This window comes from Macaca fascicularis, chromosome 11 (assembly GCF_037993035.2).
Source record: "Macaca fascicularis isolate 582-1 chromosome 11, T2T-MFA8v1.1".
NCBI classification, from domain to species: Eukaryota; Metazoa; Chordata; class Mammalia; order Primates; family Cercopithecidae; genus Macaca; species Macaca fascicularis.
The window spans coordinates 132,225,809-132,242,678 of record NC_088385.1 but is presented as its reverse complement, the minus strand read 5'-3'; the positions used below and the strand labels follow the sequence as shown (position 1 = coordinate 132,242,678).

Below are 16,870 nucleotides of genomic sequence, written 5' to 3'. Positions count from 1 at the left end.
TAAGAAAATGGAAATTCATTTTCTGATGAGTATTTTACACCATGGTGTATTAATCTTTCTCTGGCTTCTAATAAAAATTGCCAACTCAGGCCGGGCATAGTGGCTGATACCTGTAATCCCAGCACTTTGGGAGGCCGAGGCGGCCGGATCACCTGAGGTCAGAAGTTTGAGACCAGCCTGGCCAACATGGTGAAACCCTGTCTCTACTAAAAATACAAAAATTAGCCAGGCCTGGTGGTAGGCACCTGTAATCCCAGCTACTCGGGAGGCTGAGGCAGAAGAATCACCTGAACCCAGGAAGCAGAGGTTGCAGCAAACCTAGATCACTGCACTCCAGCCTGGGCAACAGAGGAAGACTCCATCTCAAAAAAAAAAAAAAAAAATTGCCAACTCGGAGACTCATTTTGGCATTTAATATAGACTGTCAACTGTTTCTGTGTACGTTGGCCTTATTTCCATGATTAGAATGTAATATTCTGGAGGCAGAACACGACTTCAGTTTATTTTTGAGTCTTACATCTCAAGATGTCTTAGACACAATGAGGGTCCAATAAGCTCTTGCTGAACATACAATTTAAAAATAATAATAAATTGTTAAAAGCCGCACAGGGGCCGAGTACAGTGGCTCATGTCTGAAATGCCAACAGTCTGGGAAACCAAGATGAGAGCACTGCTTGAGCCCAAGATTTCAAGACCTGCCTGGGCACCATAGCAAGACCCTGTCTCTACTAAAAAAAAAAAACAAAAAAAAAAACAGGCCGGGCGCGGTGGCTCAAGCCTGTAATCCCAGCACTTTGGGAGGCCGAGACGGGCAGATCACAAGGTCAGGAGATCGAGACCATCCTGGCCTACACGGTGAAACCCCGTCTCTACTAAAAAATACAAAAAACTAGCCGGGCGAGGTAGCGGGCACCTGTAGTCCCAGCTACTCGGGAGGCTGAGGCAGGAGAATGGCGTAAACTCAGGAGGCGGAGCTTGCAGTGAGCTGAGATCCGGTCACTGCACTCCAACCTGGGCGACAGAGCGAGACTCCGTCTCAAAAATAAAACAAAAAAACAAAAAAACAGAAAATCAGCCAGGCATAGTGGTGTGTGTCTATAGTCCCAGCTACTCAGGAAGCTGAGGTGGGAGGATTGCTTGAGCCTGGGAGACTGAGGTTGCAGGGAGCCATCCATGACCATGCCAATGTACTCCAGCCTGGGCCACCACACCGGCCCTCTGTGCCCAGCCTCAACTTTATTTTAAAAGGAAAAGCCAATGGGAAGAGAGTCTAGTTACAGTTTCATCACTAACTTTCTCTGTGACACAAGCTAGTTACTTGAGTATCTCCATTTTGCCCATAAAGCATGACCACACACTGGCCCTCTCCCCTCCACAGCAAAAATAAAGTCCACAGAAATCTTCATTAGGTCAGAAAGGTGCCAACATATGGTTTGGAAATCCTGTCTCTCCAACTACGTGGCACCGCATGCACGCACCATCTAGACCTTCCACGGAGGAAACCCGGGGTCTCGCCATCGGGACTCACTTGCAACGTAAAGGGCAACTCTGTCATCGTCTTTGTGCCGCAGGAGGTTTTCCGCATAGTTAAGCCGACTGCCTTTGAACCACTCGGGGACATCTGCGATCCCTTTCGATGTGTCCACAACCTATAGAGAACGACAACACACCAAGACGCACACAACATGAGTCCTCCGCCACAAATCAGCAAAAGTGATTCTGCTTCCCGGGGAGCCAGCTCACTCATGGCCCAGAGCATTTTTTTTTTTTTTTTTTTTTTTTTTCTGGAGACGGAGTCTCGCTCTGTCACCCAGGCTGGAGTGCAGTGGCCGGATCTCGGCTCACTGCAAGCTCTGTCTCCCGGGTTCACGCCATTCTCCTGCCTCAGCCTTCCCGAGTAGCTGGGACTACAGGCGCCCACAACCGCGCCCGGCTAGTTTTTTGTATTTTTTAGTAGAGACGGGGTTTCACTGTGTTAGCCAGGATGGTCTCGATCTCCTGACCTGGCCCAGAGCATTTTTAAATCATGTTATGGACTGAACTCTGAACCGGCCTAAAGGCTAGACACTGAAAGTAGGGATTAATGCCAAGGGAAGACAACCATCCCCAGTAAAGTATGTGTTCCACAAATATTCATTAAGCACCTACACAACGAGAGATCCTGAAGACAAAGAGGACGCCCAACATGTCAGGCTCTGCCCAGACACACGGAAACCAGGAGAGCAAGCTCCGGGACCAGCTGCCCCTTGCCCACAACTTTTGGGAGTTTCAGCCTTTGCTTCCTTCCTTGGGGTGCTGGAACCTTGATTTTTATTGTCAAAGTCCCAAAAGATCAACATTTCAAAATGGTTTGCCCCAAAGAGACAATAAATTCGACTTTGAACGGCAGGACTCCCTTTTCTCAGATATTTATTGATTTACAATGTAAAGAGCCGAAAAGTTTTCTCTAAACTGCAGGTTAAAAAAATAACAAAACTCCAGCCGGGTGCAGTGGCTCATGCCTGTAATCCCAGCACTTTGGGAGGCTGAGGCAGGCAGATCACCCGAGGTCAGGAGTTTAAGACCAGCCTGGCCAACATGGTGAAACCCCGCCTCTACTAAAAATACAAAAATTAGCCAGGCGTGATGGCGGGCGCTTGTAATTCCAGCTACTTGGAGGCTGAGGCAAGAGAATCACCTGAACCTGGGAGGTGGAGGTTGCAGTGAGCCGAGATACGCTCCAGCCTGGGTGACAATGCAAGATGCGGTCTCAAAAAAAAAAAAAAAAAGAAAGAAAGAAAGAACGAAACTCCTAATAGTTTAAAAAAACGGCCGGGGCCGGGCGCGGTGGCTCAAGCCTGTAATCCCAGCACTTTGGGAGGCCGAGACGGGCGGATCACGAGGTCAGGAGATCGAGACCATCCTGGCTGACACGGTGAAACCCCGTCTCTACTAAAAAATACAAAAAACTAGACGGGCGAGGTGGCGGGCGCCTGTAGTCCCAGATACTCGGGAGGCTGAGGCAGGAGAATGGCGTGAACCCGGGATGTGGAGCTTGCAGTGAGCCAAGATGTGGCCACTGCACTCCAGCCTGGGCGGCAGAGCGAGACTCCGTCTCAAAAAAAAAATAAAAAAATAAAAAAATAAAAAAACGGCCGGGCGCAGTGGCTCAAGCCTATAATCCCAGCACTTTGGGAGGCCGAGATGGGCGGATCACGAGGTCAGGAGATCGAGACCATCCTGGCTAACACCGTGAAACCCCATCTGTACTAAAAAATACAAAAAACTAGCCGGGAGAGGTGGCGGGCGCCTGTAGTCCCAGCTACTCGAGAGGCTGAGGCAGGAGAATGGCGTGAACCCGGGAGGCGGAGCTTGCAGTGAGCTGAGATCCGGCCACTGCACTCCAGGCTGGGTGACAGAGCGAGACTCCGTCTCAAAAAAAAAAAAAAAAACTATGGCCAGGTGCAGTGGCTCATGCCTGTAATCCCAGCACTTTGGGAGGCTGAGGTGGGCGGATCACAAGGTCAGGAGATTGAGACCATCCTGGCCAACATGGTAAAACCCCATCTCTACTAAAAATACAAAAATTAGCTGGGCGTGGTGGTGCGTGCCTGTAATCCCAGCTACTTGGGAGGGTGAGGCAGGAGAATCACTTGAACCAGGGAGTTGAAGGTTGCAGTGAGCTGAGATCACGCCACTGCACTCCAGCCTGGCGACAGAGCAAGACTCCGTCTCAAAAAAGCAAAACAAAACAAAAAAAACTATGACAATGTGGCCAGGCATGGTGGCTCATGCCTGTAATCCCAGCACTTTGAAAGGCTGAGGTGGGTGGATCACCCGAGGTTGGAAGTTTGAGGCCAGCCTGGGCAACATGACAAAACCCTGTCTCTACTAAAAATACAAAAATTAGCCGGGTGTGGTGGCGCATGACTGTAATCCCAGCTACTCGGGAGGCTGAGGCAGGAGAATTGCTAGAACCCGGGAGGCAGAGGTTGCACTAAGCTAAGATGGCCCCACTGCACTCCAGCCTGGGCAATAGAGCAAGACTCCATCTCAAAAAAAAAAAAAAAAACCTACAACAATGTAAATGTACTTAACATCACTGAAGTGTACAGTTTAAAATAGTTAAGATGGTTACATAAAAATTTATGATATATGTACTTTAACATAATTAAATATTGGTTTTTTTTTTTTTTTTTTTTTGAGACGGAGTCTGGCTCTGTTGTCCAGGCTGGAGTGCAGTGGCCAGATCTCAGCTCACTGCAAGCTCCGCCTCCCGGGTTTACGCCATTCTCCTGCCTCAGCCTCCCGAGTAGCTGTGACTACAGGCGCCCGCCACCTCGCCCGTCTAGTTTTTTGTATTTTTTAGTAGAGACGGGGTTTCACCGTGTTAGCCAGGATGGTCTCGATCTCCTGACCTCGTGATCCGCCCATCTCGGCCTCCCAAAGTGCTGGGATTACAGGCTTGAGCCACCGCGCCCGGCCTAAATATTGTTTTTTGAGACAGGGTCTGTCTCTGTTACCCAGGCTGGAGTGTGGCGCAATCACCGCTCACTGCAGCCTCGACCTCCTGACTCTTCCACCTCAGCCTCCTGAGTAGGTGGGATCACAGGCATGCACCACCTTGCCCAGTTAATTTATTTTTTTGGAGACAGGATCTCGCTATATTGCCTAGCCTGCACTCAAACTCCTGGGCTCAAGGTATCCTCCCATCCTAGTCTGTCAACTGCTGGGATTACAGGTGTGAACCACTGCACCCAGTCCAAAATATTCAAAAATTAAAAAAAAACAAAAAAACTACTATTTAGGATCACTCAAGTTCCCAGGACAGGGCCTGGGGTCCCCACACAACAGAGGATTAACAGGCTGAAAAGTTCTCAACGAGGTCTGTGATAATTTAATGCCAGTTCTCTAGGGCAATGACTTTTTCCTATCCGCATGAGGTTGTAAAAAGAAGATACGATTCAGTATTCCCCAAAATTAGTATTTCACTTTGAAGCACGACCTCAATAAGAGACCACGTCCATGGAAAATCTCTACTTACCTCATCGTACGCGCGTGAGAAGACAATTCCACTGAACTTCCAGAACTCTGCCCAGAAGTCTGAATACGACTCAACGGACCAACGGTACAAGTCATCGTAATTCTCTAAAAATGAAATAGCTCAGATTAACCTTAAAAGGGAAATCTTGGCGATGGACACACCTCAGGAGCCTGGGGCGTGTCCAAGCGAGCCAAATTCATCTGAGGAGAAACGGTCTGTGGGAGGAAGGAGCTTAATTTTTATTGATGCAAACCCAATACCTCTAGTCCCCAAAAAGAACAAAAGCTGAGGCGGTGATGTTTTGAGTCATCTTCAGTGATTTTATATCTTAACCACCATGCCTAAGAACACAGATTCTATAGCCCGAATGCCCGGGTTCAAATCCTGATTCGGCCACTTATTTAGCTTTGTGACCTCAGGGGATAATTAATAGCCCCCCAATCCCCACAGGGCTGCTGTGAGGATTTAAACGAGCACATGTAGAAAGTCCTTAGAATGGGGCCTTGGAAATGACCACAGTGGCATTAGGAGTTCGCCATTATGATACCACACAACCTTAGGAAATGTATAGTCAATACAACGGAAAACCCAGAAGTTCAAAACTGGTAGTCTGCTGATGACTTCTCAAGGCCAGTATAATGTTGGGGGGTGTTATTACTTATTTTGATTTTTGAATATGCAATATGTTCACAAGACTCAAAATTACAAAAGTGTAAAAAGTTATATGGAGGCCGGGCGCAGTGGCTCATGCCTGTAATCCCAGCACTTTGGGAGGCTGAGGCAGGTGGATCACGAGGTCAGGAGCTCAAGATCAGCCGGGCCAAGATAGTAACACCCTGTCTCTACTGAAAATACGAAAAAAACTAGCCGAGCATGGTGGCGGGCGCCTGTAATCCCAGCTACTTGGGAGGCAGAGGCAGAGCTTAAACCTGGGAGGCGGGAGGATGAAGTGAGCCAAGATCGCACCACTGCACTCCAGTCTGAGCGACACAGCGAAACTCCATCTCAAAAAAAAAATTGTCGGGCATGGTGGCTCATGCCTGTAATCCCAGCACTTTGGGAGGCCGAGGCTGGCGGATCACCTGAGGTCAGGAGTTCAAGGCCAGCCTGACCAACATGGAGAAACCCTGTCTCTACTAAAAATACAAAATTGGCCGGGCGTGGTGGCACATGCCTGTAATACCAGCTACTAAGGAGGCTGAGGCGGGAGATTCACTTGAACCTGGGAGGTGGAGGTTGTGGTGAGCTGAGATCGTGCCATTGCACTCCAGCCTGGGCGACAAGAGCAAAACTCTGTCTCAAAAAAAAAAAAAGTTATATGGTAAAAGGTCTCCCTCCTTTTATTCCACAACAATCTAACTTCTTATGCCCAGGGGAGTTCCCCCTTGCAGATTCCACTCAGTTATACTCAAAACAGCTTTTCCCCACCATCAAGACATGAGTTGGAAACTTGATACAAAGAGATGTATTTAACTCCTAAAGGAAATGTGACTTCACTGCAAAACTGACCCCAGCCTAGCTAAGGACTTTTTACCCTCTCAACTGCATAGGATCCAAGTGGACTGGCCACAGTGAGCCAATCAGTCCTCAGGGATAGCAGAAATTTATCCTATCAGGGACCAAGGGAAGTCATACAGTGCTTCTGTTTCAAAGCACAGCCTTGCTGGGGCTCCAGGAAGGCAGAGACTGGCAGGGATATAATAACATATCAGGAAGATGGCCAATGAAGTATCACGAATGGGGGAAAAGGCATACTACAACCGCTGAGCTGAACTACCTCACTGCCATCAGTCAAGTCAAGCGTGCCCATCCTCACTGTTCCCAGCCCCGGCGGGGGAGAGAGAAGAGACACGATGCTTCCTTCAGCAGTGTCCCCTCTGACTGTGGTATCCAGGAATGGTCCTCAGTTATGCTGGACTCCGACGGATGACAAGAACTGGGGCAGAGACAGCTGAGGATCGCTTTAGCCCAGAAGCTTGAAGCTGCAGTGAGCTATGATCCTGCCACTGCACTCCAGCCTGGGTGGGTGACAGAGTGAGACACCATTAAAAAAAAAAAAAAAAAAGGCTAGGAGCAGTGGCTCATGCCTGTAATCCCAGTCCTTTAGGAGGCCCAGGTGGGCGGATCGCTTGAGGTCAGGAGTTTGAGACCAGCCGGACCAACATGTCGAAACCCCATCTCTACTAAATACAAAAAATTAGCTGGGTGTGGTGGCACATGCCTGTAATCCCAGCTACCCGGGAGGCTGAGGCAGGAGAATCTCTTGAACTCAGGTGGAGGTTGCAGTGAGCCGAGATCATGCCACTGGACTCCAGCCTGGGCAACAAGAGCGAAACTCAGTCAACAGCAGCAACAACAACAACAACAAAGCCTATCACAAAAGTTCATTCACCAACAGCATCACTAAGGAAGTCAGACACGACCAGCCCCATGAATCTGGAAGGATGCAGCCACAATGGCATCTTGACACCACAAGGACCCTGGGAGACGACAGCGAAAGTGGCCGACTTCATGTGGAAACTTTCCCAGTCAGCAACTCAGCCCTCTCATCAAATATGACTCTTGAGAAACACTCTTCCGCTCCCACGCTCCCCGCCTCTACTGGGGAGGACGCTGCAACCACAAGCCCAGGTCTGATTTAGCCTGTGCGAGCTGTTCACACTTAAAAGCCTGTTCTTGCTTTTTGATGGACTACTTCGTGAATTTGCATCTCCACCTTGTGCAAGGATCATGCTAATTTTTCTACCTAGTATATGTGCTGCCAAAGCAAGCACATAAATCCATTTTTAAATGAAATTCTGGCTTCTCTGAGAAGAGTGAGTACCTGACTGTGGTCGTCAGCCAATAATTGTCACCTCCAGGCATTCATGGCCCTCCATGGTCGTCCCCTTCCCAACCTGAGAGGGCTGATCTGTGTCACCAACAGGGTACTGTGGAAGTGGTCAAATGTGACTTCCAAAGCCAGGTTGTAAGGGTCACTGCAGCCAGGTGGCTCTCTTGGGTCACCTGCTCCGGGAGAAGCCAGTGAGGATGCTCATGCAGTCCTAGGTGGCATATGGCAGACGCCTCCTGCACTACCTTGCTGTCACCACCAGCACTAACTTACCGCCGTGTGAGTGAGCTCTCAGCTCTCGGGGATGGCTGCATTCCCACTGCAGCTCCTCGGGGATCCTGAGCCAGAACCACCCAAATAGCCACTCCCCAATCCTGACCCACAGAAACTGAGAGGTAATAAAGGTTTATTCTTGTTTTAAGTCGCCAACTTTTGGGCTGATTTGTCACCAGCAATGGGTAACAAATGCATTGTCCACACCAAACAGTGACCGATTAGCTAGAACTGGGAACTGCTGCCTCATCAGGCCCTCAAGCAAATGCCAGAGGCAACAACTAACCAGATGGCAGACTACAGCTCCACCGCCTACAGCTACAAAGTCTTAACTGAGACTTCGTGCCTTGGTTTGTTCAGCTGTGAAATGGGGCTACTACTACTACCCACTTGGTAGGATTACCAAGAGGATGACATTAGTTGATACATATCAGGTGCCAGATGGAGCCTGGCATATAGGGAGAGCTCACTAAATAGTAACTATTATTATATTGGGCACCTGTCTGGTCCCCACAGGCTTCTGAATTTTCAGCCCTTCTTCCTCTCCACCTAGGAGAATCTTAGCCAGTCTACACCTTCAAATCTTAGCTGAAGATTTTATCTGCCCTTTTTTTAATTATTAATTTTTTTAGAGACAGGGTCTTACTCTTCTGCCCAGGCTGGAGTGCAGTGGCATGATCATAGCTTACTGCATCCTCTAAGTCCTGGACTCAAGCAATCCTCCTGCCCCTGCTGCCCAAGTCGCTGAGATAACAGGCTATCTGCCCTTCTAAACCACATTCTCTGCTACACCCAGCACACTGCTGTTGTGCTGGACCCCCATTAACTCCAATAGATGGCACCAGATTCCAGAGATCTGGAAGCAGTGAGCCAGACACGGGGTTTATTGGAAACTTACCTACAGGGATGGTCCGGGGGCAGCAGGCTGGACGGAGAACCGCAACTGCTTGTAAAATGCACGCAGTTTATACAGCACCTTCACTTAGCACGCTCTCCTAGCAACTTCCACCTGGTAACCTTCACTTATTTCAAAAGAAAGGGCCTCAATCCCCCTGTAGAGCTTGCGTTCTATGGGGTGGGCCAGGGCTTCAGATGTTCCTCATAGACAAGGAATAAATCCGGGTTGGCCACTCCCAGATTCCTTAGCTTGGAACTCTGAACATACGTTCTTCTGAAGTTTCAGCCGTCAGGTGCATCTGCCATACAACAGTGCAATACTCAGAACGTCAACACCAGTGCCCCATTCGTGGAATGCCCAGCGTCCACTAACTTGTGGCACTATCTTCACATGAGCTCTCTCCCCTAGCACCCGGAGCTATTTGAGAACAGGGCCCAAGCCTTCTATTTGTTGGCAAACTCCATCCCAGCTGCTTGCACAGAGAGCCGACGTGCAGCTTGTGGTACACAGAAGGACACTTGGCATAGTCCTCCAAAAGAGCATGCCTTTGAAACCGGTGCCACCTCTCTGCCCCCTAATTACAGAGGGCTAGTACATGCAGCATGTCTGCCAGAGCTTGCTAGAGGCCTGGAATCACAGGCACATATGCCAGGCTGGAGCTGCACCCGACCCCAAGGAAGCCTGCGTCAGAGGACCCCAGAGCCCCAGGGGGGTGTGCAGGGAGTGCACAGGTGGGCTCAGCTGGAAGCAGTGACAGGAACCAACCAACCTGTGGCTCTGGTAGTGGAAAAGAGGGTAGGTAACCCTACCAGAGCCTCCCAAAATGCAGGGATAGAAACTTCCTGCCAACCTTGGTCTGGAAAGACCGGCTCACGGAGAGGCGGCCGGAGTGGGGAACGCCCCTCCCTTCCTCCATGAAGGCTGCAGGGCTGGAGCAATGCCGCTGAGGATGTGTGCCTTGCTCTCTACTGACATCCAGTCCAAAGCATGGCCCCGTACTGTATACAGGCTACAAGACAGCCCCTGCTGGGACACAGAGGAGAGGATACAAGTTCACGGGCACTGTCTTTAAGCAATAAGAATGCTCACAAATACACAAAACAGCAGGGCAGAATGAAAGCCCAAATTACATGCGCTTGGAGAGAAGAGGGAAGGCAGAAATCTTCAAAGAGAATAATCAAAAAGAAGATTGAATTTAAGCTGGATCTTCAAGCGAAGCCCAAAGCGTCCAGGACCAGGAATAAGAAAGGGGAGAGAGGTGGAAATCACCATCAAGAGTGGTAAGAGGAGAAAAGGACAAAACCTGAGCTCTAAATGCCCTCCTCCAGACTAAAGGGATGGGCCTCGCTCAGCTCGGACAATGCTCCGGACAATGCTGCCATGTTGGGAATGCAGACCCAGCATGACAGGCCCTGGAATTCTCAGAGGTTGGAAAGCTTGCTTTTCATATGTGGTCTCCCAACTTTTATTTATTTGAGACAGACTCTTACTCTGTCACCCAGGCTGCAGTGCAGTGGCGAGATCTCGGGCTCACTGCAACCTCCACCTCCTGGGCTCCAGCGACCCTGCCTTAGTTCCAGAGTAGCTGGGATTACAGGCGCCTGCCACAATGCCCAGATAATTTTTTGTATTTTTTGTAGAGATGGGGGTTTCACCATGTTGCCCAGGCTGGTCTCAAACTCCTAGGCTCAAAAGATCCACCCAGGCCGGGCGCGGCGGCTCACACCTGTAATCCCGGCACTTTGGGAGGCTGAGGTGGGCGGATCACGAGGTCAGGAGATCGAGACTATCCTGGCTAACACGGTGAAACTCCGTCTCTACTAAAAATACAAAAAATTAGCCGGCGTGATGGTGGGCACCTATAGTCCCAGATACTCAGGAGGCTGAGGCAGGAGAATGCTGGAAGGATGGCATGAACCTGGGAGGCAGAGCTTGCAGTGAGCCGAGATGGCACCACTGCACTCCAGCTGGGTGACAGAGCAAGACTCCGTCTCAAAAAAAAAAAAAAGGAAAAAAAAGATCCACCCACCTCAGCCTCCCCAAGTGCTAGGACTACAGGTGTGAGCCACCACGCCCAGCCCCCTCTCCTAACTTTTAAATGCAGGCAACTCAATAGTGTGTCTGCTGATGAGACCTGGCCCATGGGCCACCAGTCTGAGAGCCCTGAAGGACGGAAAGGAGCTCCGCAGCCATGCTTGGGCCCTCCCAGCACTTGCTCATGTTTACTCCACAACCCCAGGGGCCCAGGGCAGAGCTGAGCACTGGATGTGACCATCTCCTGTCACCCGCACACCCACTCAATGACTCAGGTCCCGTTATGCCCATTTTACAGATGAGGAAACGAGGCATGGGGAGATCCAATGACTTCCTCCTGATCACAAAGCTGGTAAGCAGCAGAGCTGGTTCAAAATCCAGGTAGTCGGCCAGGCACAGTGGCTGACACCTGTAATCCCAGCACTTTGGGAGGCTGAGGCAGGTGGATCGCCTGAGGTCAGGAGTTCTAGACCAGCCTGGCCAACATGGTGAAACCCCGTCTCTACTAAAAATGCAAAAATTAGCCAGGCGTAGTGGCAGGCACCTGTAATCCCAGCTACTCAGGAGGCTGAGGCAGGAGAATTGCTTGAACCCAGGAGGCAGAGGTTTCAGTGAGCCGAGATCGCACCATCGCACTTCAGCCTGGGGGAGAAGAAATCTTTTTTCTTAAAAAAAAAAAAAAAAGAAATCCAGGTAGATTACAAATCCCTTCTCTTCAACACTTCCCATGGAGGAAGGTGGTTTCACCCATCTAACAGGGCTGCCCGTATCTGAAATTATTCCATAACATCAGGGCTGGACAGGCACCAGACCAGCATTCTGTTATTGCTGGCAGAGGAAACAGATGGAATCAAGGCAAGGTGACACAGAGGAAGAACATCATCCCACATGGCAGCCTCCTGCTTCTTCCAGGGGTCTCCAGGCTGCCCTAATCCAACACACAGTCATTTACCAACTGCTGGGGGGGGAAGCCCCCAGGGCAACAGACTACACCTGTCTCCAAGGGAGAGCAAGGGAAGGAGAGGAACGGCCCGGGTTAGCCTAAGAAACGACTCCGTGGAAGCTCCCCCCTGCTGTGGAGGGCCTGGAAGCTGCCAGGCAGCAGTCTGCAATTCTGTGGTCAACAAGGAACCACTGAGAACTTCTGAGCCAAGGAGTGACAAAGAAAGACCTGTGTGCTTCAAGATTACTCTGGTAAAGCAAGCAGGATGCAAATGGGGGGAAAAGCAAGAAGCAAGAAAACCAACCACTGTTGGGAGAGGAGGAAAGGAGGCCCCAGAACCCCTGGCACGGGGCTGTAAAGCAGGAGATGTGAGAAAGACATGGAGCCGTGGCAGAAGACTTCTGGTGTGGGCCATGTGACTGGGTGTCCATTCCTGTGAGCCTGAGCAAGAACAGGACGCCACCAACAGAAACAAGGGAGGCCCTGCGCTGGCGGAGGGGGTGAGGAGAGACCATGAGTTAAACATCCCCTAGGGAGGCTGGTGGCCGTTGCTCACGCCTGTAATCCCTGCACTTTGGGAGGCCGAGGCGGTCAGATCACCTGAGGTCAGGAGTTCGAGACCAGCCTGACCAACACGGAGAAACTCCATCTCTACTAAAAATACAAAATTAGCCAGGCGTGGTGGCGCATGCCTGTAATCCCAGCTACTCGGGAGGCTGAGGGAGGAGAATCGCTTGAACCCGGGAGGTGGAGGTTGCAGTGAGCCGAGATCACGCCACTGCATTCCAGCCTGGGCAATAAGAGCAAAACTCCTCCTCAAAAAAAAAAAAAAATCCCCTAGGAACACCCGGCTGAGACAGGTGTGGAGGGGTGGAGCTGGTAGTTGGGCAAGCCAGCTAGAGCTCAGGAAGAGCACCCTGAACGGTCACCCCACGGAGAAGGGGCCTCTGCCCCACCCACACCCAGAGAGGCGGTTTCTGAAGTTCAAGGTGATGGGTGGAAAGAGAGTCTTTTACTAGGTTCTGTTTGGGGGCTGGGAGTGTAGACATGTGGACAGGGCCTCCTACCTGGCCATCCTTCTAGGTGCTGGCCTCTAGGAGGGGCAGCTGGAGATGGGGGAGGTCAGGGGGGCAGAGTGCACGGCACTGAGGACTGGCAAGGGACCACCACAAACAGGAAGAGCTGCAAGTCAAACAGGCCCTATGTCCGGGGGAAGCCCCCACAGGCTGGAGGTCAAGACTCCAGCGAGCACCTCATAGGTAGGAAAGCCTAGCAGGGGACCACCCAGTCAACAGGCAGCTGGCCCTCGCGAGGGGTGACACTCCTGGGGAGAGGGTGACGCCCACATGCAGAGGAGACGCTGCAGAGTCGGGAAGTGCCAGGAGGTGCTGTGGAGGGGTGATGTTCCCCAAGAGAGGGGGGAACCCCGCAGCCAGAAGGCCTCCCCGCCATCAAGTGGCTCCTCCAGCCCCAGAAGCATGAAACTAGCAATGGGGAGACCACCCAACCACCCTGCACGGTCCCCGCCCATCCCCCGCAGGCCCGGCCCCGCGCCCGGCTCTCACCCAGCGCCAGGCCGCACGCGGCGCCCACAGCCGCCCGGAAGCGGTCCATCTGCGTGTTCTTCTTACTGTCAGGCTCCCACATCACCTGGCACTCCAGAATCTCTTCCCGCCCGGCGCGCTCCTCCTTGGACATGGCGGCGGCGGGCCGCCGGGGCTGCGATGAGGGCTGGGGACCAGGGGCCGGGGACCTGGGTCCGGGGGAGGCGACGGTCTGGAGCGCCTGGCGGGCTGAGACGGACACGGCAGCGGCGGAAAGCAACGGACTGAATCGCAGCCGCCGCCGCCGGCGGGCCACTTGGCCCAGGCCCCGCCTCGCAGGCCCCGCCCCGAATCCCCGCCCCTTCCAGGCCCCGCCCCTTCCAGGCCCCGCCCTCCCGCCTGTAACCCTCCGCCGAGTGCAGCGCCGCGCAAAGTAGTGCTCGCAGCCGCCGACTCCAGCGCCCGCGGCCGGGGGTCGTGCGAGTGAGGGGCGGGCACCCCCGCCTTCACCTGGGGCCAAGGGCGCTGCCTTGGCCCCAGCTCCCCGACCTCACCTGGAGCTGGAGGACATTAGGGCAGCCGCAGGAGCCAGGCGTCCGAGTCCGCTGGTTCCTACACGTGTACATCATTCATTCGCTATTTCTTCCTGCAGGTCCTTACTGAGCGCCTGCGGCATTCCGGGCACTTTGGGAGCTTTGCGGATACAGCAGCGAACGAAGCAAAATTCTTGCCGTCTGTCAACAGGAGAGGAGGGGTACAGATGTGAGGAGGACGGGAGACGATTAACAAATAAATACATCGTGTATTTACACCAGATAATGTCACAGTATAATACAATAATATACATAGTATGCCAATGGGTATCAAAATATACATTTGTGAAAGGAAAATAAATCTTGAGGCCCCACTACTAATCTACAGGGAAAGGTCTACCTGGGAACTGCCTAGGACCAACCCGCCTCCCATTCTATCAGTCACCCCCGGGCTGAGATAAATGCATACCTGATTGCCTCCTTTGAGAGGCTAATTAAAAACTCAAAAGAATGCAACCATTTGTCTCTTATCTACCTACGACCTGGAAGGCCCCCTCCCGCCTTTGTTTTTTTTGTTTGTTTGTTTGTTTGTTTGTTTGTTTTTTGAGACGGAGTCTCGCTCTGCCGCCCAGGCTGGAGTGCAGTGGCCGGATCTCAGCTCACTGCAAGCTCCGCCTCCCGGGTTCACGCCATTCTCCTGCCTCAGCCTCCCGAGTAGCTGGGACTACAGGCGCCGCCACCTCGCCCGGCTAGTTTTTTGTATTTTTAAAGTAGAGACGGGGTTTCACTGTGTCAGCCAGGATGGTCTCGATCTCCTGACCTCGTGATCCGCCCGTCTCGGCCTCCCAAAGTGCTGGGATTACAGGCTTGAGCCACCGCGCCCGGCCTGTTTTTTTTTTTTTTTTAACCTTTTTTTTTTTTTTTTGAGTCTCACTCAGTCGCCCAGGCTGGAGTGCAATGGCCCAATCTCAGCTCACTGTAACCTCTGCTTCCCGGGTTCAAGCGATTCTCCTGCCTCAGCCTCCTGAGTAGCTGGGATTACAGGCACGCGCCATCGTGCCCAGCTACTTTTTGTTTTTTGGTTTTTGGGGGTTTTTTTGTTTTTTTGAGACGGAGTTTCGCTCTTGTTACCCAGGCTGGAGTGCAATTGCGAGATCTCGGCACACCGCAACCTCCGCCTCCCGGGTTAAAGCAATTCACCTGCCCCAGCCTCTCGAGTAGCTGGGATTACGGGCATGCGCCACCACGCCTGGCTAGTTTTGTATTTATAGTAGAAACGGGGTTTCTGCATGTTGGTCAGGCAGATCTCCAACTCCCGGCCCCCAGGTGATCCCCCGTCCTCAGCCTCCCAAAGTGCTGGAATTACAGGCGTGAGATACCGAACCCGGCTAATTTTTGCATTTTTGTAGAGATGGGATTTCACCATGTTGACCAGGCTGGTCTTGAAGTCCTGACCTCAGGTGATCCGCCTGCCTTGGCCTCCCAAAGCGCTGGGATTACAGAAGTGAGCCTAGGTCTGAGAGCACCCCCTCCAGAGACTCCCTGATCTCCCAAAATTTGGTGGAGATCTACAGTTTATTTTGCTGTACAACTCCTCTTTTCTTTGCAGTTTTACTTGCTTCCAACAAGGAAGGCAAGATTTCCTGTTTCCATGACAATGGAAGGCAGGTAACTCCTTTATGGAGTTTGAGCTCGCTTCCAACAGGGAAGATGAGGCCTTTTTTCCTGCTTCTAGGATGGTAGAGAGCAGTCTACAGCCTAAGACCCATCCCCAGGTAAGTAACTGAATTCGGGTTTGTCTTGGCTGAAGTTACGGTTAACAACCAGCTGGTCTTAATGTCAGAGGCATTTGAACCAGAGCAGCTCCATCTTGAGTAGGGACTGGGTAAAACGAGACTGAGATCTACTGGACTCCATTCCCAGACAGTTAAAGCGTTCTAAGCCACATGATGAGATGGGAGGTTGGCACAAAATACAAGTCATAAACACATTGCTGATAAAACAGGTTGCAGTAAAAAAGCCAGCCAAAACCCTCCAAAACCAAGATGGTGATGAAAGTGACCTCTGCCTGACCTCGCTGCTACACTCCCATCAGTGCCCTGACAGTTTACAAATGCCATGGCAACATCCGGAAGTTACTCTATATGGTCTAAAAAGGGGAGGCATGAATAGCCCACCCCTTGTTTAGCATATCATCAAGAAATAACCATGAAAATGGGCAACCAGCAGCCCTCAGGGCTGCTCTGTCTATGGACAGAGCATTCTTTTATTCCTCTACTTTCCTAATAAACTTGCTTTTGCTTTAGTCTACAGACTCGCCTTGAATTCTTTCTTGCATGAGATCCAAAAACCCTCTCTTGGGGTCTGGATCGGGACCCCTTTCCTCTAACATTAATTTATCCTTACCATTAGAGTGCGCTCAGTGATCATATACATTGTGCCATTTTTTGTTTGCCTTAAATGCTTTTTTTGTTGTTTGTTTGTCTCTGTTTTTGTTGTTGTTTTGGTCTTTTTCCCATTGGGTTTGATCAACTATCTGACTTGATCAAATCAAAAGGAAAGTTCCAAATTGTGGGGAACAAGGACTCTAAAGTGGCTAAATTCACACACACACACACACACAGCCTTGTAGGGGAGGAAAACAACTAGCAAAAGAAAAAAATTAAAAGAGGAAAGATGTGGCCGGGCGCGGTGGCTCAAGCCTGTAATCCCAGCACTTTGGGAGGCCGAGGCGGGTGGATCACGAGGTCAGGAGATCGAAACCATCCTGGCTAACACGGTGAAACCCC

General features: G+C 51.3%; 1 protein-coding gene across 6 annotated transcripts in view; it reads right to left on the bottom strand.

Annotated features, from left to right (window-relative positions):
* The window catches only part of AACS (acetoacetyl-CoA synthetase), an 82,016-nt gene extending 68,182 nt beyond the window's left edge, over positions 1-13,834 (bottom strand). For all 6 annotated transcript variants that reach the window (XR_012420828.1, XM_045366345.2, XM_015430724.3 and 3 more), the window contains exons 1-3: positions 13,570-13,834; positions 5,024-5,127; positions 1,529-1,649 (exon numbers count right to left, since the gene is read on the bottom strand). Coding sequence is in view for 5 of the 6 variants with exons in the window: in XM_045366345.2 (XP_045222280.2) it covers positions 1,529-1,649; positions 5,024-5,127; positions 13,570-13,702 (358 nt within the window). In the remaining variant the exon portion in view is untranslated. The remainder of the gene's footprint in view (positions 1-1,528; positions 1,650-5,023; positions 5,128-13,569) is intronic.
* Positions 13,835-16,870: the final 3,036 nt, after the last annotated feature.